This window comes from Zootoca vivipara, chromosome 10, assembly GCF_965207765.1.
Source record: "Zootoca vivipara chromosome 10, rZooViv2.hap1.1, whole genome shotgun sequence".
NCBI lineage: Eukaryota > Metazoa > Chordata > Lepidosauria > Squamata > Lacertidae > Zootoca > Zootoca vivipara.
Window position 1 is genome coordinate 20,865,331 of NC_142593.1, and position 13,979 is coordinate 20,879,309.

The window sequence follows — 13,979 nt, forward strand, 5'->3', positions numbered from 1 at the left end:
AATATATTGTATTAAATATTTTCACTGCACTCAGGCTTGTTTCCAAGAAAAGCAAAGACGGTAAGTGTTCCAGCTATTCTGGTGAGCCCAATTATTTTGACATCTCAAGTTCTAATAATAGTCCCCAAGATTTCTGTTGTCTTGTTTACCACTTTATTTTCTTTAATGATGACTGTATAGAGAATATTAACTTTCTCAGGCATTATTGGATTCTTTCCACCAGTTCTTCTGGTTTGGCTGGTATATTAAATAAGAGAAAAACAAAATAAAACTGCTTTGCCAAGCAAAAGATTTGTTGAAAATTGGTTTTCGGTTAACGAGTGCATCATGGACAGTATTAAAACATATTTCATATGAATATCTAGGATGATTCCTTTAGGTGTATCTGTTCTCTAGCCTTCTTATTCCTCTGTAAGGTATACTGCAGCTCCTATAATTAACTTGAGTTGTTATTAGGTTTTCGGGTTCAAAGAGAAAGGACCCCCCCCCACAAGCCCCTTTTGCTATAAAGCTTGAGGCACACTGAGTTGGATCCAGATTTCAAATCTGCTCCAGAGAATTTTGGGACAATGGGGCAATTGGTGCTTATCGCCTCCCCTGTTCCTTCAGAGGAAGCCTCCTCCAGATTCCCTTTTATTTGCCGAAAGAACCCCACCCTCTCATTTGGTTCTTGTTAGAAATCTGGCAACTGGGGACCAGCCACCTCTCACCCTGTACAATTATAGCAGCTTGCAAACAGGGGGCAATGTGGGGCCGAATGCTTCTGCAATGCAGTACCGGTACTGCAAATAGCTGGAGAGAGTCCTGCAGTTTTCTGCCCAGCAGAGATCAAATGACACAAGAAGCCAATAAGATTCCATTTAGACCTGTAAAGCTACTGACTTTGACTTGGCACTTAAGTTTGTTCAAGCTTTGTTTGAGTCCTTGCTTGATTCCCCACCAAACTTCTGCTTGCCTCTGTATTGAAACAAATGCTTGACACTCCAGGTTGCCAGCCCCGATAACTTGATTTTCACTCCCCACCTCTTGAGATGCATTTGGTAGTAACCCAAAACACCACTGCTACTCTTTTCTTCCCCTCTAAGGTTTTTTTTAAAAACCTGTCTCTATACATTTTGGCAAGCATGCAGCGTAAAATATAAACTTGTAACAATGCCATCACCATATGGCAAATGCAAGGGAGGCCTAATAGGTCATGGTGCACATTCCTCTTTGTCAGGAAGGCAGCTATAACTGAGGTTCAAAGGTATTTAGTACAATTGGGTTTTTTGAAAAAGACTGGCAGATATCCAAAATGTTTAGATAATGGAGGTTTAAACCAGTAGAAGTGTCATATTTATACAAAACAATGCCTCTGAAACATTAAGGAATCCTGATTAGTATGTTACCTGATTGCAGGTAAAATGTCTTAGGGAAAATGTTACAGAAGGTGCAGAAAGAAAATTGCCTTTCTGGGTCATAGATTTGAGGTAGAGACAACTTCTGGGTCCCGAACATAAGCAAAGTTCCATTAACCGATAGAAAAATGTCAAGTTTTGCAAAAGTTTAGGGGGCAACAATAAATGAATGGAACAGACATGATACTAATGGACGTGCTTTGTGTTTCTCTTGCCAGCTTGGATTTTTGGTCTTTTTAAGGCTTCTTCTGTTATATTTCTTTGGTTACCAGGGGTTTTCTGAAGAACATAGATCCAGGCTTCATGTTGGCTTAAAAGGTAGCAAATATTTCTTTCTAGTTATCTAGCTTTACATATTTTAGATTGTAAGCCTGAGGGCAGGGACTGTCTCACCACTGATCTGGGAGTTTTTTCAGTTAGAGAGCAGGGTAAAAATGTTTCGGATAAATGCACTCATAAAATATTTGTGACACAGTTGGGAATCCAGAGCATTTAGCCACCCCATTTAACTAACCACCCCAGGAGTGCTGTAGGAAAACCTGTGCTGGATGAGAGAGGCTGCATCCGGAGTTACCTCTCTCTCATTCACAAGATTCCAATTGTCAGAAACACTGTATTTAAATCAAGTGTTTATTTTAGTGAACAATATAATGGTTACTGGTGTGAAGCACAAGAAATTGTTATCTAGCTGTTTTAAAACTCTTTCCTCAGATGGTGTCTTAATTAAGAACAGGCTGTTTAGTATCCTTGACTTATGTAAAGTTCACACGAACTATTCTTCATAAGTAGTCCAGGGCTTGTAATAGGGGGCTGTGATGCCTTTTCTGTAGCTCACAGTTTGTGGAAAATGTTAATTGTATTCCGTTCCTAAGGAGAGAGAAGTACTTATATCTCAAGCTACTCAGTACTTACCTGGTCATCTCCTGAATACTATTAATGGGGAAGCTAAACCCAGAGGGTTCTCAAAATCAATTTAAAAAAATGTTTCTCAAGTATGCCCGTAGGCAATCTCAAGTATGCCCGTAGGCAATCTTTCGTTTGCAGGGAGGGAAAGCCCTATTGGATCATGTAAAAGGCCTGTCCAGGCTACTAGTTCTTCAGGGGCCAACCAGATGTCAGTGGGACGCTCACAAGCGAAACATGACTATAACAGCACTCCCAGCACTTAGGAATCTCAGAAATAGTAGAAGTAGAATATAAGGATTATGTAACCTCTCTTCTTAGGGGAGTTGCTCAACCCCCTTGGTCATTTGGGCTGCCCTTTTCTGAACCTTTTCAAGCTTTACAATATACTTTTTGAGGCGAGATGGTCAGAACTGTACAGTCATACCTCGGGTTAAGTACGCTTCAGGTTGAGTACTTTCAAGTTAAGTACTCCGCGGACCAATCTGGAACGGATTAATCCACTTTCCATTACTTTCAATGGGAAAGTTCGCTTCAGGTTAAGTACGCTTCAGGTTAAGTACGGACTTCCGTAAGCAATTAAGTACTTAACCTGAGGTACCACTGTACATAGTATTCCAAGTGCAGTTGTATGGATTTGGGAGCATATCTCCTCTAAACTGGGTACGAGTTCAGTGGAAACAGGTGTCTTTCATTAGGCATTAGGCCATGAGAAACAAAATGGCTAGGTTTCTTGAGGGCTGGATGAAACACCATTTTTTTAAAGGATCCAGGGGTGATCTGGAAAATTAAAGGCCAGTAAAGCTTAACATCTGTTCTGGGAAGAGTAGTGGAAAACATTGTTAAAATATGGTCATTTGATCACTGTTTCTGTTTTTACATGCAACTATTCATTATGTTACAGACATCTGAACTAGGTAACAAGCAGTGTATACTTGAAACATGGAAATTTAGGTGAATAACACCTAATCATGAGTTTTTGGTGAAAGTAGATGGCATTTAACAAGCAAAACAAATACAGACGTTGTCTGTTCCTATTGGGTTAAATCCTACCTCAGAGGCAGTGGGATTGTGCCATTTCTTTTAATATGGTAGCAAAGCCAAGATGAGGAATCTTCACACTGCTTTTAATCTCCACCTGCAGTGGATTTCAGGGAGTTGTACTATGTCGAAAGTAAGCCTGTACTGTTTAGCCAAGCTTCCTCTATTTCCATTGGCCAAGGGCCTGCTGGTTCATATACCTTAACCCAACTACTGGAACAAATACCGTCCAGAAAAATGTTGGAAGAACATTTCCTCTACAAAGTCTGGCTCTCTGTCTGATTCATTGATTCGAAAGCCGCCCATTATTGTTCCTAGGCTCTTGACTAGAAATAAAATTAGTGAGTGTTCAAAGCATATGGCAGATCTATAGAATCACTTCTAAATGGAGTTTGATTAATGCGAGTCATTCCTGGGGGCTTTACTTCATGCTGGCACGACTTAGTATGTGTTTCAATGGAAAGAGGTTGTTCCAACAAACAGAATGACCTGGCACTGCAAAATCTTCCTGAAGATTTCCCTCAAGCGTGGTTCCGATACACAGCCTGATTCTTCATCAGAATGCCTTGTGCAGGCTATGAGTGTGACTGCAGAAGAAGACGAGGGTGCTTGATATAATCAGATCAGTTGTCACTCATTCACAAGGCCACTATTTCTAGCAAAGCAACCTAATGTCAAACGCCTTCCGAGCACATGCTTTTCGGCATATATGTACACGGTATGCAGTGACTCAGCAGGCTGTTGCTGTGGTGGTAAGACTGCAGAGGTATTGCAGTCTTGCTACTGTTATTGGTTGTCATGGCCACAAATTCATATAAAGAATGAAGAAAACAGAACCAGACAATTAGAAAAATCCTGATATTATATCTGTATCCTTTCCTTTTTGAAAACATGACTCATCTGCCGCATCCAGATTTAGAAAGTATATCAGAAGAGAGCTTCAGAAAGAAAAGAGCCTCTCTGATTAAGGAACGCTGCAATAATATATTGTAAAACTGCAATGGGAAAAAGCAACCTGACCCTCAGAATTATTTCACTGGCAATCCCAACTCGTTCATTCCAGTGGGAGAAATAGGATGGGTTTCAGGCTATGGCTGTTACTCTCCTGTTATTACACCTAGGGAATCGGTGGGAGATTGCTGTTAAAACAGAATAAGCTTGGAACACTTCACATCTTACAATGTTTTTTCCAATATAATACACTGAAAAGAAAACTCATATCCGCTTTGTAGAACAACTGATCAAAAGTGTGTCAAGTCTTTAGACATCTGGTTTTTAAGATGCATTAAGGAAAGGGCCGTCAACCTTTCTGGGGCTTTGCGCACATTCGCAAACCAGAGGAACTGTTGTAGGCACTGCATACACTCCACAACCAAGTATGCACCGCAACCTATTCTATTAGCTACAATACAATGCTTCTATCAAGCCTAATTTCTGTGGGGAGAAGAGGCCCTTTGGATGTGTATGTGCCCACCATCACCATGTTCTTTATTTCAATTAAGGAACAGTAATCCCACAACTTACATGGGGGTTACATTCTGGGGATCACACCTAAAGCAAAAATTGTGTGTAGTCAAAATCCATTGGGTTCAGTGGCGGGTGGATTGCCGAAGTCATTTTTCCTGGAACCCTGCCCACTTCCCACCCCATTTTAATTTATTCCAATTTTTATTTTTGGCCACACTTGGAAAGCTGAATGTGCACATTTAAATGTCCATGAGTTGTGGGCTTACTATATATACAGTGGTACCTCGGGTTAAGTACTTAATTGGTTCCGGGGAGCCGTTCACTCCCCGAAAAGTACTTAAACGGAGCGGTGATAGCGTGTGTGCGCGAAGCGCAATAGAGTGCTTCTACGCATGTGTGCACCACGAAACCTGGAAATAAACACTTCCAGGTCCGCGGAGTACTCAAACCAAAAGTACTCAAACCGCAGCGGACTTAAACCAAGGTATGACTGTATATATATAAACTATTTCTGTTTAAAGCTAATATTAAAGTTAATGTTTGTTTGATGGAAGCAGCTGGCTTACTGATGGAATTCCTCCAAATTTTGTGCAAATATGCCTAGTTTGCTTTAAGGAGGATATCTCCTTATAGCATCATGCTAGCCATCATGTTTGTATCTGTTAGGGATAATTTATTTTTCATTTATTTAAGAATGGAAAAGTAATTAATTGCACTTAATCAAGAATACAGCCATCACAGAAAACTTCTCCGTATCTACAGTAGTGTGTGGGTTACATCAGCTCTTGCCTTAGAATCATGCCTGTAGTCTTTTGTTACACCACAAGGGGTCACACAATATTTATAAATCTGCCCTGGGAAACTGCTCTGCTGAAGCTAAACAGTAAAAGTAGACGTTGTGTAAAAAAACAAGAAAAACCTGTACAGGGCAAACTGTAAAACAGTAAATGTAATAATTTTTTGTGTGTGTGTCCCATAGCGCTGGCAGCTTCCGAGGTCAGCTACCAACCGTACCCAAACATCCTTTTCATGGTGCATTTTATGCTGAAGGCTGGAGAAGTTATCTGTGAAACAACCATACTTTCTCAAACATCATTGGCATCTGATGCAAGTTTGCAAGAAATGCCGGCTAAGTCTTTTTCTGACACAGTAGGTAACACATGACTGAATTATATATATAATACACCAAATAGCGTCCTGTTATTAAATAAGCATGCTTGGTGATTCGGGCATAATGATTAAAGTTGAGTTGAACTAGATAGATTGACAGCTGTTCAACAGGAAGGCAGTATAGTTTCTACCAATCAAAGCATGGGTTTCTGAAGTGGGAATCTTCAGGCCATGATCCTATCATCAGGATTCTGTCAATCTAATTAATCATGTTTGATAATATAGTGGAATAATTCATGTGCTTTTGATAGTGGGTGTGGCAGCATTGCTGTAATGAATCATTTTCAGGGGAGGGAATATTAATTAGAACTGTAGTAACTTTTTCCTTTCAAGCAACCCTGTACCTTTCAACATTCTCAAACTTTGTAAAGTGAGTTGAATCCGACATTTTCCTTTCTCCAGCAGAAAAACCATAGCTCACTGAGATAGCATATGCTTTGCATACAAAATATCCCAGGTCCAGTCCCTGGTATCTGCAGGTGGAGCTAGGGAATGCTCTTGTCTGAAACCTTGCAGAGCTGCTGTCAGTCATTATAAACCAGGCGTAGCCAAAGTGATGCACTCCAGATGTTGATTCCAACTCCTATCAGCTCCAGCCAGCATGATCGGTAGTCAGGAATAGTGGATGTTTGTAGTCCAGTAACATTTCAAAAGCATCACTTTGGTTACCATGATTGAGAGGGACAAATGGTCTGACTCAGTATATGGTAGCTTCTGCTGCTGGAAGAAATAAACCTCTGGATGTAGCCTCACGAGGCTTCCCAAATTCCCAAGAATACCATAATGGATCTTAATGATGATTATTAAAAAGTAGGATATACAGTTTCATCATCGCTTCACCTATCATCAATTTAGCTGAAAAATCATAACTGTGATGGGGTAGGCCACCCTTTTAAACATTGCACTGATTGGGAAGACTGCCAATGAACCATCCAGTTTTGTTGGAAGTTGAGGTTGCAATGTCATGTCAAAGTCAAGAGCAGATAAGAACAGGACCTTGGAGAGCTCCTAGGGGACAGTACTGGCTGAAGCATTCTTGTCCTGAGGTATCTACCTGAAGAGGCCTGGATCAAACTAACCCAGTAGATGAGCAGAAGCAGCCCCCCCCCACTAGCACAGTGAGGCTTCCTTCTCCTTCCCCTGCACCCCCTGTCCTCGCCGCAAACCTGCTCCGGGGTTTTTGAGTCAGGAGAAGCCCCAGATTAGCACATCTTAGTGATGGCTGCCGCCAGGGGGCTCCTAAAGAACTGTCCTACCCTGAGGTAAGTGGAGAAGAAGCAGAAGAAGCAGAGCTGCTTCTCCTTTCTGTTTTATTGTACAGTTGATGCTTTTAAAAAATATATAAAAATGATATGAACCACTTTGTGAGATCGCCCCTCCTTGCTATACTCCTTGTGCACACTCACACACAGGCATACTGGGCATTGAACAAGAATGCTGTAGAATAAACACATGCATTGCAACTAGCATGTCCATTTCATCAAGGCCATCCTGCCCTAGGCACTGCCCTAAATATTTCCTTTTGATAACTGGAGTTGGGATGGTGCTACTCAGAGAGCAAAGAGTGCTCTGCTTGTCCTCTCTTTCTGAGCCCCTTGAGTCTTCTCTTGGCCCCACCGTGCTCGAGTTAATGCAGCTCAAGGGCTGCAGCAACTCTCCTGCATATTCTGAGCATGAGCCAGAAAGAAAAGCTCAAGGGGGTAGGATATGGGCTGGAATTGATTTTGTTTTAAATTACCCAGGGCTCCTCTTAGAGAGCTTTCACTCATCTTGGTTTGCTGGAGGGTGCTATAGAGATGTACTCCTCAATTTAGAAAACCTTGAGGAATAATTTATTGCACGGCTCAATTAAATATATTATAGAGACTAAGCTCCATTAATAGTAATTGAATCACCACCCTGATATTTTTAGCTGTCTCTTCTATAATGTCTCTGAAATCTTTTTTTTCTGCTCTGTTACTTTTTATGGAGAGATTCATAGCTATGCCACAGAATGGCAGCTCTTGAAATAAGGAAAATAAAAATAGGCATATAAGGAGAGACTGTAATGTGTGGCTGAAATGTGTAGGCGGATATCATCTATAATTTACTCAGCGTTGCTGTAAGGACATGCAAAAGCTTCAGAAGTAGCTGGGTTTGAGAAGACTTTCCTTTGTGTGCTGAGCATTAGAACTCTCTTAGAATCTCTTGTACAGGATATGTGTCAGCTTTCCAAATTTTAGCACGTTTTTGTTGTTGAAGAAATTGGTTTCATAGGACAAGGAGGAAGCCTTTGTGTCAATTCAAAGGCCCTGTTTCCCCCTTAATTTTTTTTCCTCCAGTGATTCAGACACACCTTGTTGCCTAGTAGACATCATTGTTATGACAAAGGCTCTATCTTCTTCTCCCTACTTGAGGCAAGAACTTACGTAGAGTTAATGAGCCAAATTAAGAATTCTGGCATCGTTTTCAATCACAGCTTTTCCATATGTTGACTGTGGTCATGATGAAGTGAAGCCAGAGTCTGTTCTTCCCATTCATATTCAGCAGTGCTTCTGGAACAGCATCATAAAGAGTGTTATACATATACACACCACCAGTATTCAGCAAACACACGAAAAATGTAGGGAGCGAGGCTGGACCACATAAGGTGGAAGGTCTGCCACTGTGTGTGTGTGAGAGAGATTGCAGGTCTTTTATATTAATTTCATTCCATTCATTATTTGTGTTGCACTTTTCTGTTGAAATAATAATTGAAGTGGCTTACAGCAAAATCAATACTGTCTGATTGTGCTGCTTGGTTTGAAATGCTTGCAGCTCAGAATTTGTCTTACATTATTTGTAAAAGGAACTGGAGGGAATTGCACCTATAATGTAAGATAAGTGAAGATGTGATGTTGGAACTATAAGACATACACTTGGCATGTCTCGAACCCTCATATATAGCCTAAGTAGTTGCTTGGGGTGCAATATCTTTAGGGAAAGAAATGAAGTACAGGGTGTTCCGAGAGTTGTGCCCCAATAGCCCATGCAACATTGCAGATATTGCCTAGGTTTAACATGGTACAGTATCTTAGGACAAAGATCTTGCAAGGTTCTGTACATCAAAGCCACTTGTCAGCAGTGGCTCTTCTCTTGACTTTGTTCTTACATTGTGAAAACAAAATGACGTGTCCTCTGCATGAAAATGTAAAGCTGATAAAGTTAAATATTATGATGGAAAAAAATTGATATGCAAGTCTATGCAGAAAATTGCCAATTGACTTTGTATTCACAAGGTCTTATTAACAGATTTAACTTATTTTTTTTTTAGTTACCCATGGGTACTGGCGGAGCAGTTGAATTAAATCCTGAACAAAAGCAGTTCAGAATTAAGCCATTTCTCTGGCACAGCCTTCTTGTTTGGGTTTGTGTACATAACAGCTGCTCCAATATAGATGAAGTACTCAAGCATGTCCTATTCTATAAGGAGGAGCTTCTTCAGGAAGACTGGTAAGGACAACCTCATAACTTGATATAATCTTTATGGAAATAACCTTTGTGCTTAAATGTTAAATAACCTTTATGTCTAAATGTTAATCACCCCAAAGTTGCCTGTCTATGAGATTTATATTTTTTGTACCAGAAGGAGAAGCAATTCATGTACTTTGTAGAGCTTCACATTATCAATAATTGTTCTTACCTTTTTGGCAAGGAGCACATATCAGTTTACTTTTATTAAATCATGCCTGTTACGGATAGGAACTTCATTTCAGCATTTCAAAACAGAGTAATTTTCATATAACTAAACAGCTGCAATGAAGTGTGCCATCCTTTTGGGACAGGTACTTAGCTTAAATTTTGGGTGCTCTTTATATGCAAAGTGCAATACCTTCTAATTTTGAATGCCTATAATTAGTTTTACCTTGGAACTGTATTCTTGATAGCTTATGCTAATTGAAGTTTCAACAGGTTTCAACTGCAGATTGTACTCGATGCTGCTCTACATTATGCTTAATTTTAAGTAATTTTTGCCAGGAAGAAAGTTCTTGGATAGAGACAACATACAGTACATGCATTTAGATTACAGCTAATGATAGCCATGTTAGTACTACAAATTTGGTCTGAAGATCAGATCAAGATCTTCTTGAGATTTGCAGAGGTTCAGCTTGTGTAATCCTAAGGGTTATTAGAATAACGGTGAAAAAACAAAGTTTGGCATTGTTACGTTTAGCAAATGAAATAATGCCAAGCCTGGGTTAGTTATAAGCTGATTGATGACCACTGGAATCTGGAATTGACCGTGGAGGAAATTAAGGCAGCCATTCATTGGCCCAGTTCTAAAGCTTTGATTAAACTATGGTTTGATGTGAATGAGCAGCTTCCTTGTTCTTCCAGTGCTTTCGGGTGGGAATTGGGTTGGAAAACAGAGCCTGACTTGCTGTTATGTGGAAACCAGTTTTTGTGGTTTGTTTCTCCGTCAACAAACAATGGGCATTGGTTCACCTACAACAGAAAGCCAGTCTCTGGTTTGTTTCCTCCACAGCACCCTGAATAAAGCAGGAGAGGAGCACCCAGGGGCCCTTTGAGTAGCATGTACCGACATGTTGCCTTTTCACTTTTAGTCATTGTTTAATTTCAACCATGGTTTAAAGTCACATGCAAACCAGGCCATTGTGTTGTTTTCATTTTAAAGCTTCCTCCACGGTGATTGTAGCTGTATGGGGAGGCTTATGGTTTCACCTGCACTGACACAGAAATGTGCAGCTCAAGTCCAAGCACATTTTCACATGGTTAGAGCCACCAGAGGAACCTTCAAAGTGGCAACCATTTCCCCCGCCCCCTATACTTGGTTTCAAGTTCAGTGTCAGGAAAGTGTAGAATGAGGTGAGCAGGCCTGTTGGAGACACCCCAGCTGTCTGACTCTAATCTCAAATCCTATAAATCTGCTTAATCTGTAGCATTGCACCTGGAAAGCTCAGTTGGCTAGAGTGTGGTGCTGACAACGCCAAGGTTGGCGTTTTGATCCCTGTATGGGACACCTGCGTATTCCTGCATTGCAGGGGGTTGGACTAGAAGATCCTCACGCTCCCTTCCAACTCTGATTCTACGATATCACCTGAAAGAAAGGACAGAGCTGGCCAGTTCAACTTTTAGGAAAGGCCGACCCGCTTCCTCACTTTCAGTTTCTGTAACACTCATATCCTAAACCAGTGATGGCCAAACTTGGCCCTCCAGCTGTATTGGGACTACAATTCCCATTGCTAACCATTAGAATATACTATTCTGAATTAATAGAGAATATGCAACAATATTCTTTTTACACACAATTTGATAATGCGAGAATGAGAATTTTATTTCCACCCTCTCATTTTCATTGCTTTTGTAGCTATTCTCTATAATATGCCAGATTATATATATCCTATATACGTAAGATGAGATATGTTAAGTGGATTCCAGCATAAACATGGAAGTGCCTTGGGCAAGAAAGCATCACTGTTATTGACAGCTGTTTCATACCTTCATGGAAACTGGGAACATGTCTAATACGAAGAGAAAGTTCACATTAGTGCCAATCCTTAAGATTTGAACAAGATATTGTAGCAGTTATGGTGGTGCGTCTGAAAGCACCGTTCTCATGAAACCTCTTCTTCTCCTACTGTCACATCTGGGGAACTCAGCAACTACCATAAGGCATTATTGTACTGGAAGCTGCCCAATCCCACTCCACCGATGTGGCTGCTGTAGGCAGAGAACATGCCACACAATGACCTGATTGACGCATCTTGCTAAACCAAACTATGGCTTACATCAGTGATGGCCAAACTCCAGCTGTTTTGGGACTACAATTCCCATCATCCCTGACCACTGGTCCTGTTAGCTTGGGATGATGGGAGTTGTAGTCCCAAAACAGCTGGAGGGCCAAGTTTGGCCATGCCTGTCCTAAACATTTGTGCCAGTATGTTTGCTTAGCCTATGATGTTGATACAACACCAGTGTAATTTATGCTGTTCATCAATGTGAATAGTCAAGTATCATGGAGCAAGGGTAGAAGTGGGATGTGAAATGTTGTCCTGTCATTCCAGTTGTTCTGAAAATGCAGAATATTCTGACTTAAACTCTGGTAATTCATAGCTATCATGGAGAGACTATTCCTGAAACGGCTATGTGTAACTTGGAGTAATGTATGAAATTTATGTAGTGATACGTTACCAGTGTATATTTAAGGCAGTGTTGACTTGGACCAGAGACTCTGGAAGGAAGCCCAGAGGCCTTAGTCACTATGTCAGTTTGTTGGCAGGGGGAGCTGCTGGCCCAATTTCATTGCGCTGCAGCATCACCTCTGTAGGTGGTCAGAGGTCAGAACTACAGCTATCAGCCCAACAGGGATAAAGTCACACAAGAAACCGATAAGGTCCCATCTGTTCCTATAAAACTGCTGATTCTGGCTGGTATCCTCACATACCAACTTGTTGCACTGGCACAGACAGCCTACCTCTGCTTGACCACCTGCTAAGCCATCTGTTGCTTCCAGGCCACCTGCTCTATAGGGTCTTATAACAGTAAGACCTAGGGATCCATAACAATAGCAAGCATTCTTAGTAAACAAGGCTTCAAGATGATAAGGTAGTTCTAATGCTTCCCCCATATCATGTCTTACTTATCGACTGTAAGCTCTTGCCTTACAGTCTTCGTTTGTTGCTTTGCAAAGCACAGTGAATACTGGCGGTGCTTTATTTATTTATTTAGTTATTTATTTATTTATTTATATATTGAGCTACATATGATACATATTTTTATATACAACAAACAATTCAGAGAGTTGTTTTTTGTTGTTAATGTGGACTCTGTAAGAATACTCTCACTCATTCTGCTCTGCTGCCTTATCAGTTCAATGTTATATCGCTGGTATTTTGCTGAAATAAAAAGGGTGGACCTTGATCTGTTAATCTGCAGCCTTAAAATGATAATGTTCATGTACTGTTCTGAAATCAAGGGGTCTAACCACGAATGGGTGTTTTCAGGATCTCGCGCCTAAGGGTATCCTAGGGGTTATTAGATTATTAATAGAAATTCTTCTTATCTGGGGCAGTGAGCTTAACTGTAGGCAGCAGCATAATAGAGCAGGTTTTTTTTTTTGTTAAATACGTGAAATGAAATGAGCTTCAAAAATATAACCATTCCACTCCATGCCTCTTCTGTTTTTCTTTTTCTTTCTTTTTCTTTTTCTTTGCTGCCTTTCAGTAAGTGCTAAGCCCTTAGGGAAGGTGTTTGAGCTGTGGTGCCCTTTTTTCTTGTTTTCTGCTTGTGAAGCCCAACTTAAATCTGCTTTTTAGTGAAGACATGCTAAAACTCGCTTTTAATGTGAGGTTCACTAAATCAAACCATACTTCTGGTTTTGATTTAACTTTTCAAAGATTATTGCTTTTGACACTTAAATAGGACAATGAATGGGCAAAGAAAGTGGAGAGCCTGCTCCAGACAGAACTGATGAAGGTTTAATAGAATGTATTTCCATTTTCCCTTAAGCGCTCTGCATAAATTATTTAATTTTTTAAATATTATGGAATGCCCCCTTGCCCAATCAGATGATATAGTGCTTGATGAAGCTTTAATTGTGCAGTTCCCTTTTCCAAAACAGTTCAACAGTTATGTACAGCTAAAACACCATTAAACATAATGTCATTTCCAAATATTTTGTCCTTGGAAGTGGAGTAAAACTCAGTTGAATACCACCCATCATTTATAACTAAAAAGTAAACTGCTACAGCGGAACCTCGGTTTTCGAACGTAATCCGTTCCGGAAGACCGTTCAACTTCCGAAACTTTTGAAAACCGAGGATCAATTGAAAAAATGGAGAAAGACGCCTCAGAAGTCGGTTGACTTCCGAGGCGCTTTCGAAAATGGAAGCATTCACTTCCGGGTTTTCAGCGTTTGGGTCCCGAATCGTTCGGCTTCCGATTCGCTCAAAAACCGAGGTTCCACTGTATATGGCTGGCTATGTGCGCATGTAACACAAAGCCAAACTATGCTTTACCACA

At 40.6% G+C, this 13,979-nt stretch overlaps 1 protein-coding gene across 7 annotated transcripts in view; it reads left to right on the forward strand.

Moving 5' to 3' along the window:
- The window catches only part of TMEM232 (transmembrane protein 232), a 135,902-nt gene that overhangs the window by 28,410 nt on the left and 93,513 nt on the right, over positions 1-13,979 (forward strand). For 3 of the 7 annotated variants that reach the window (XM_088653251.1, XM_060280163.2, XM_060280162.2), the window contains 3 exons: positions 1,616-1,715; positions 5,788-5,957; positions 9,271-9,449. In XM_088653251.1, coding sequence (XP_088509377.1) covers positions 1,616-1,715; positions 5,788-5,957; positions 9,271-9,449 — 449 coding nt within the window. The remainder of the gene's footprint in view (positions 1-1,615; positions 1,716-5,787; positions 5,958-9,270; positions 9,450-13,979) is intronic. The other 4 variants (XM_088653252.1, XM_060280165.2, XM_088653253.1 and 1 more) reach the window with 2 other exon arrangements.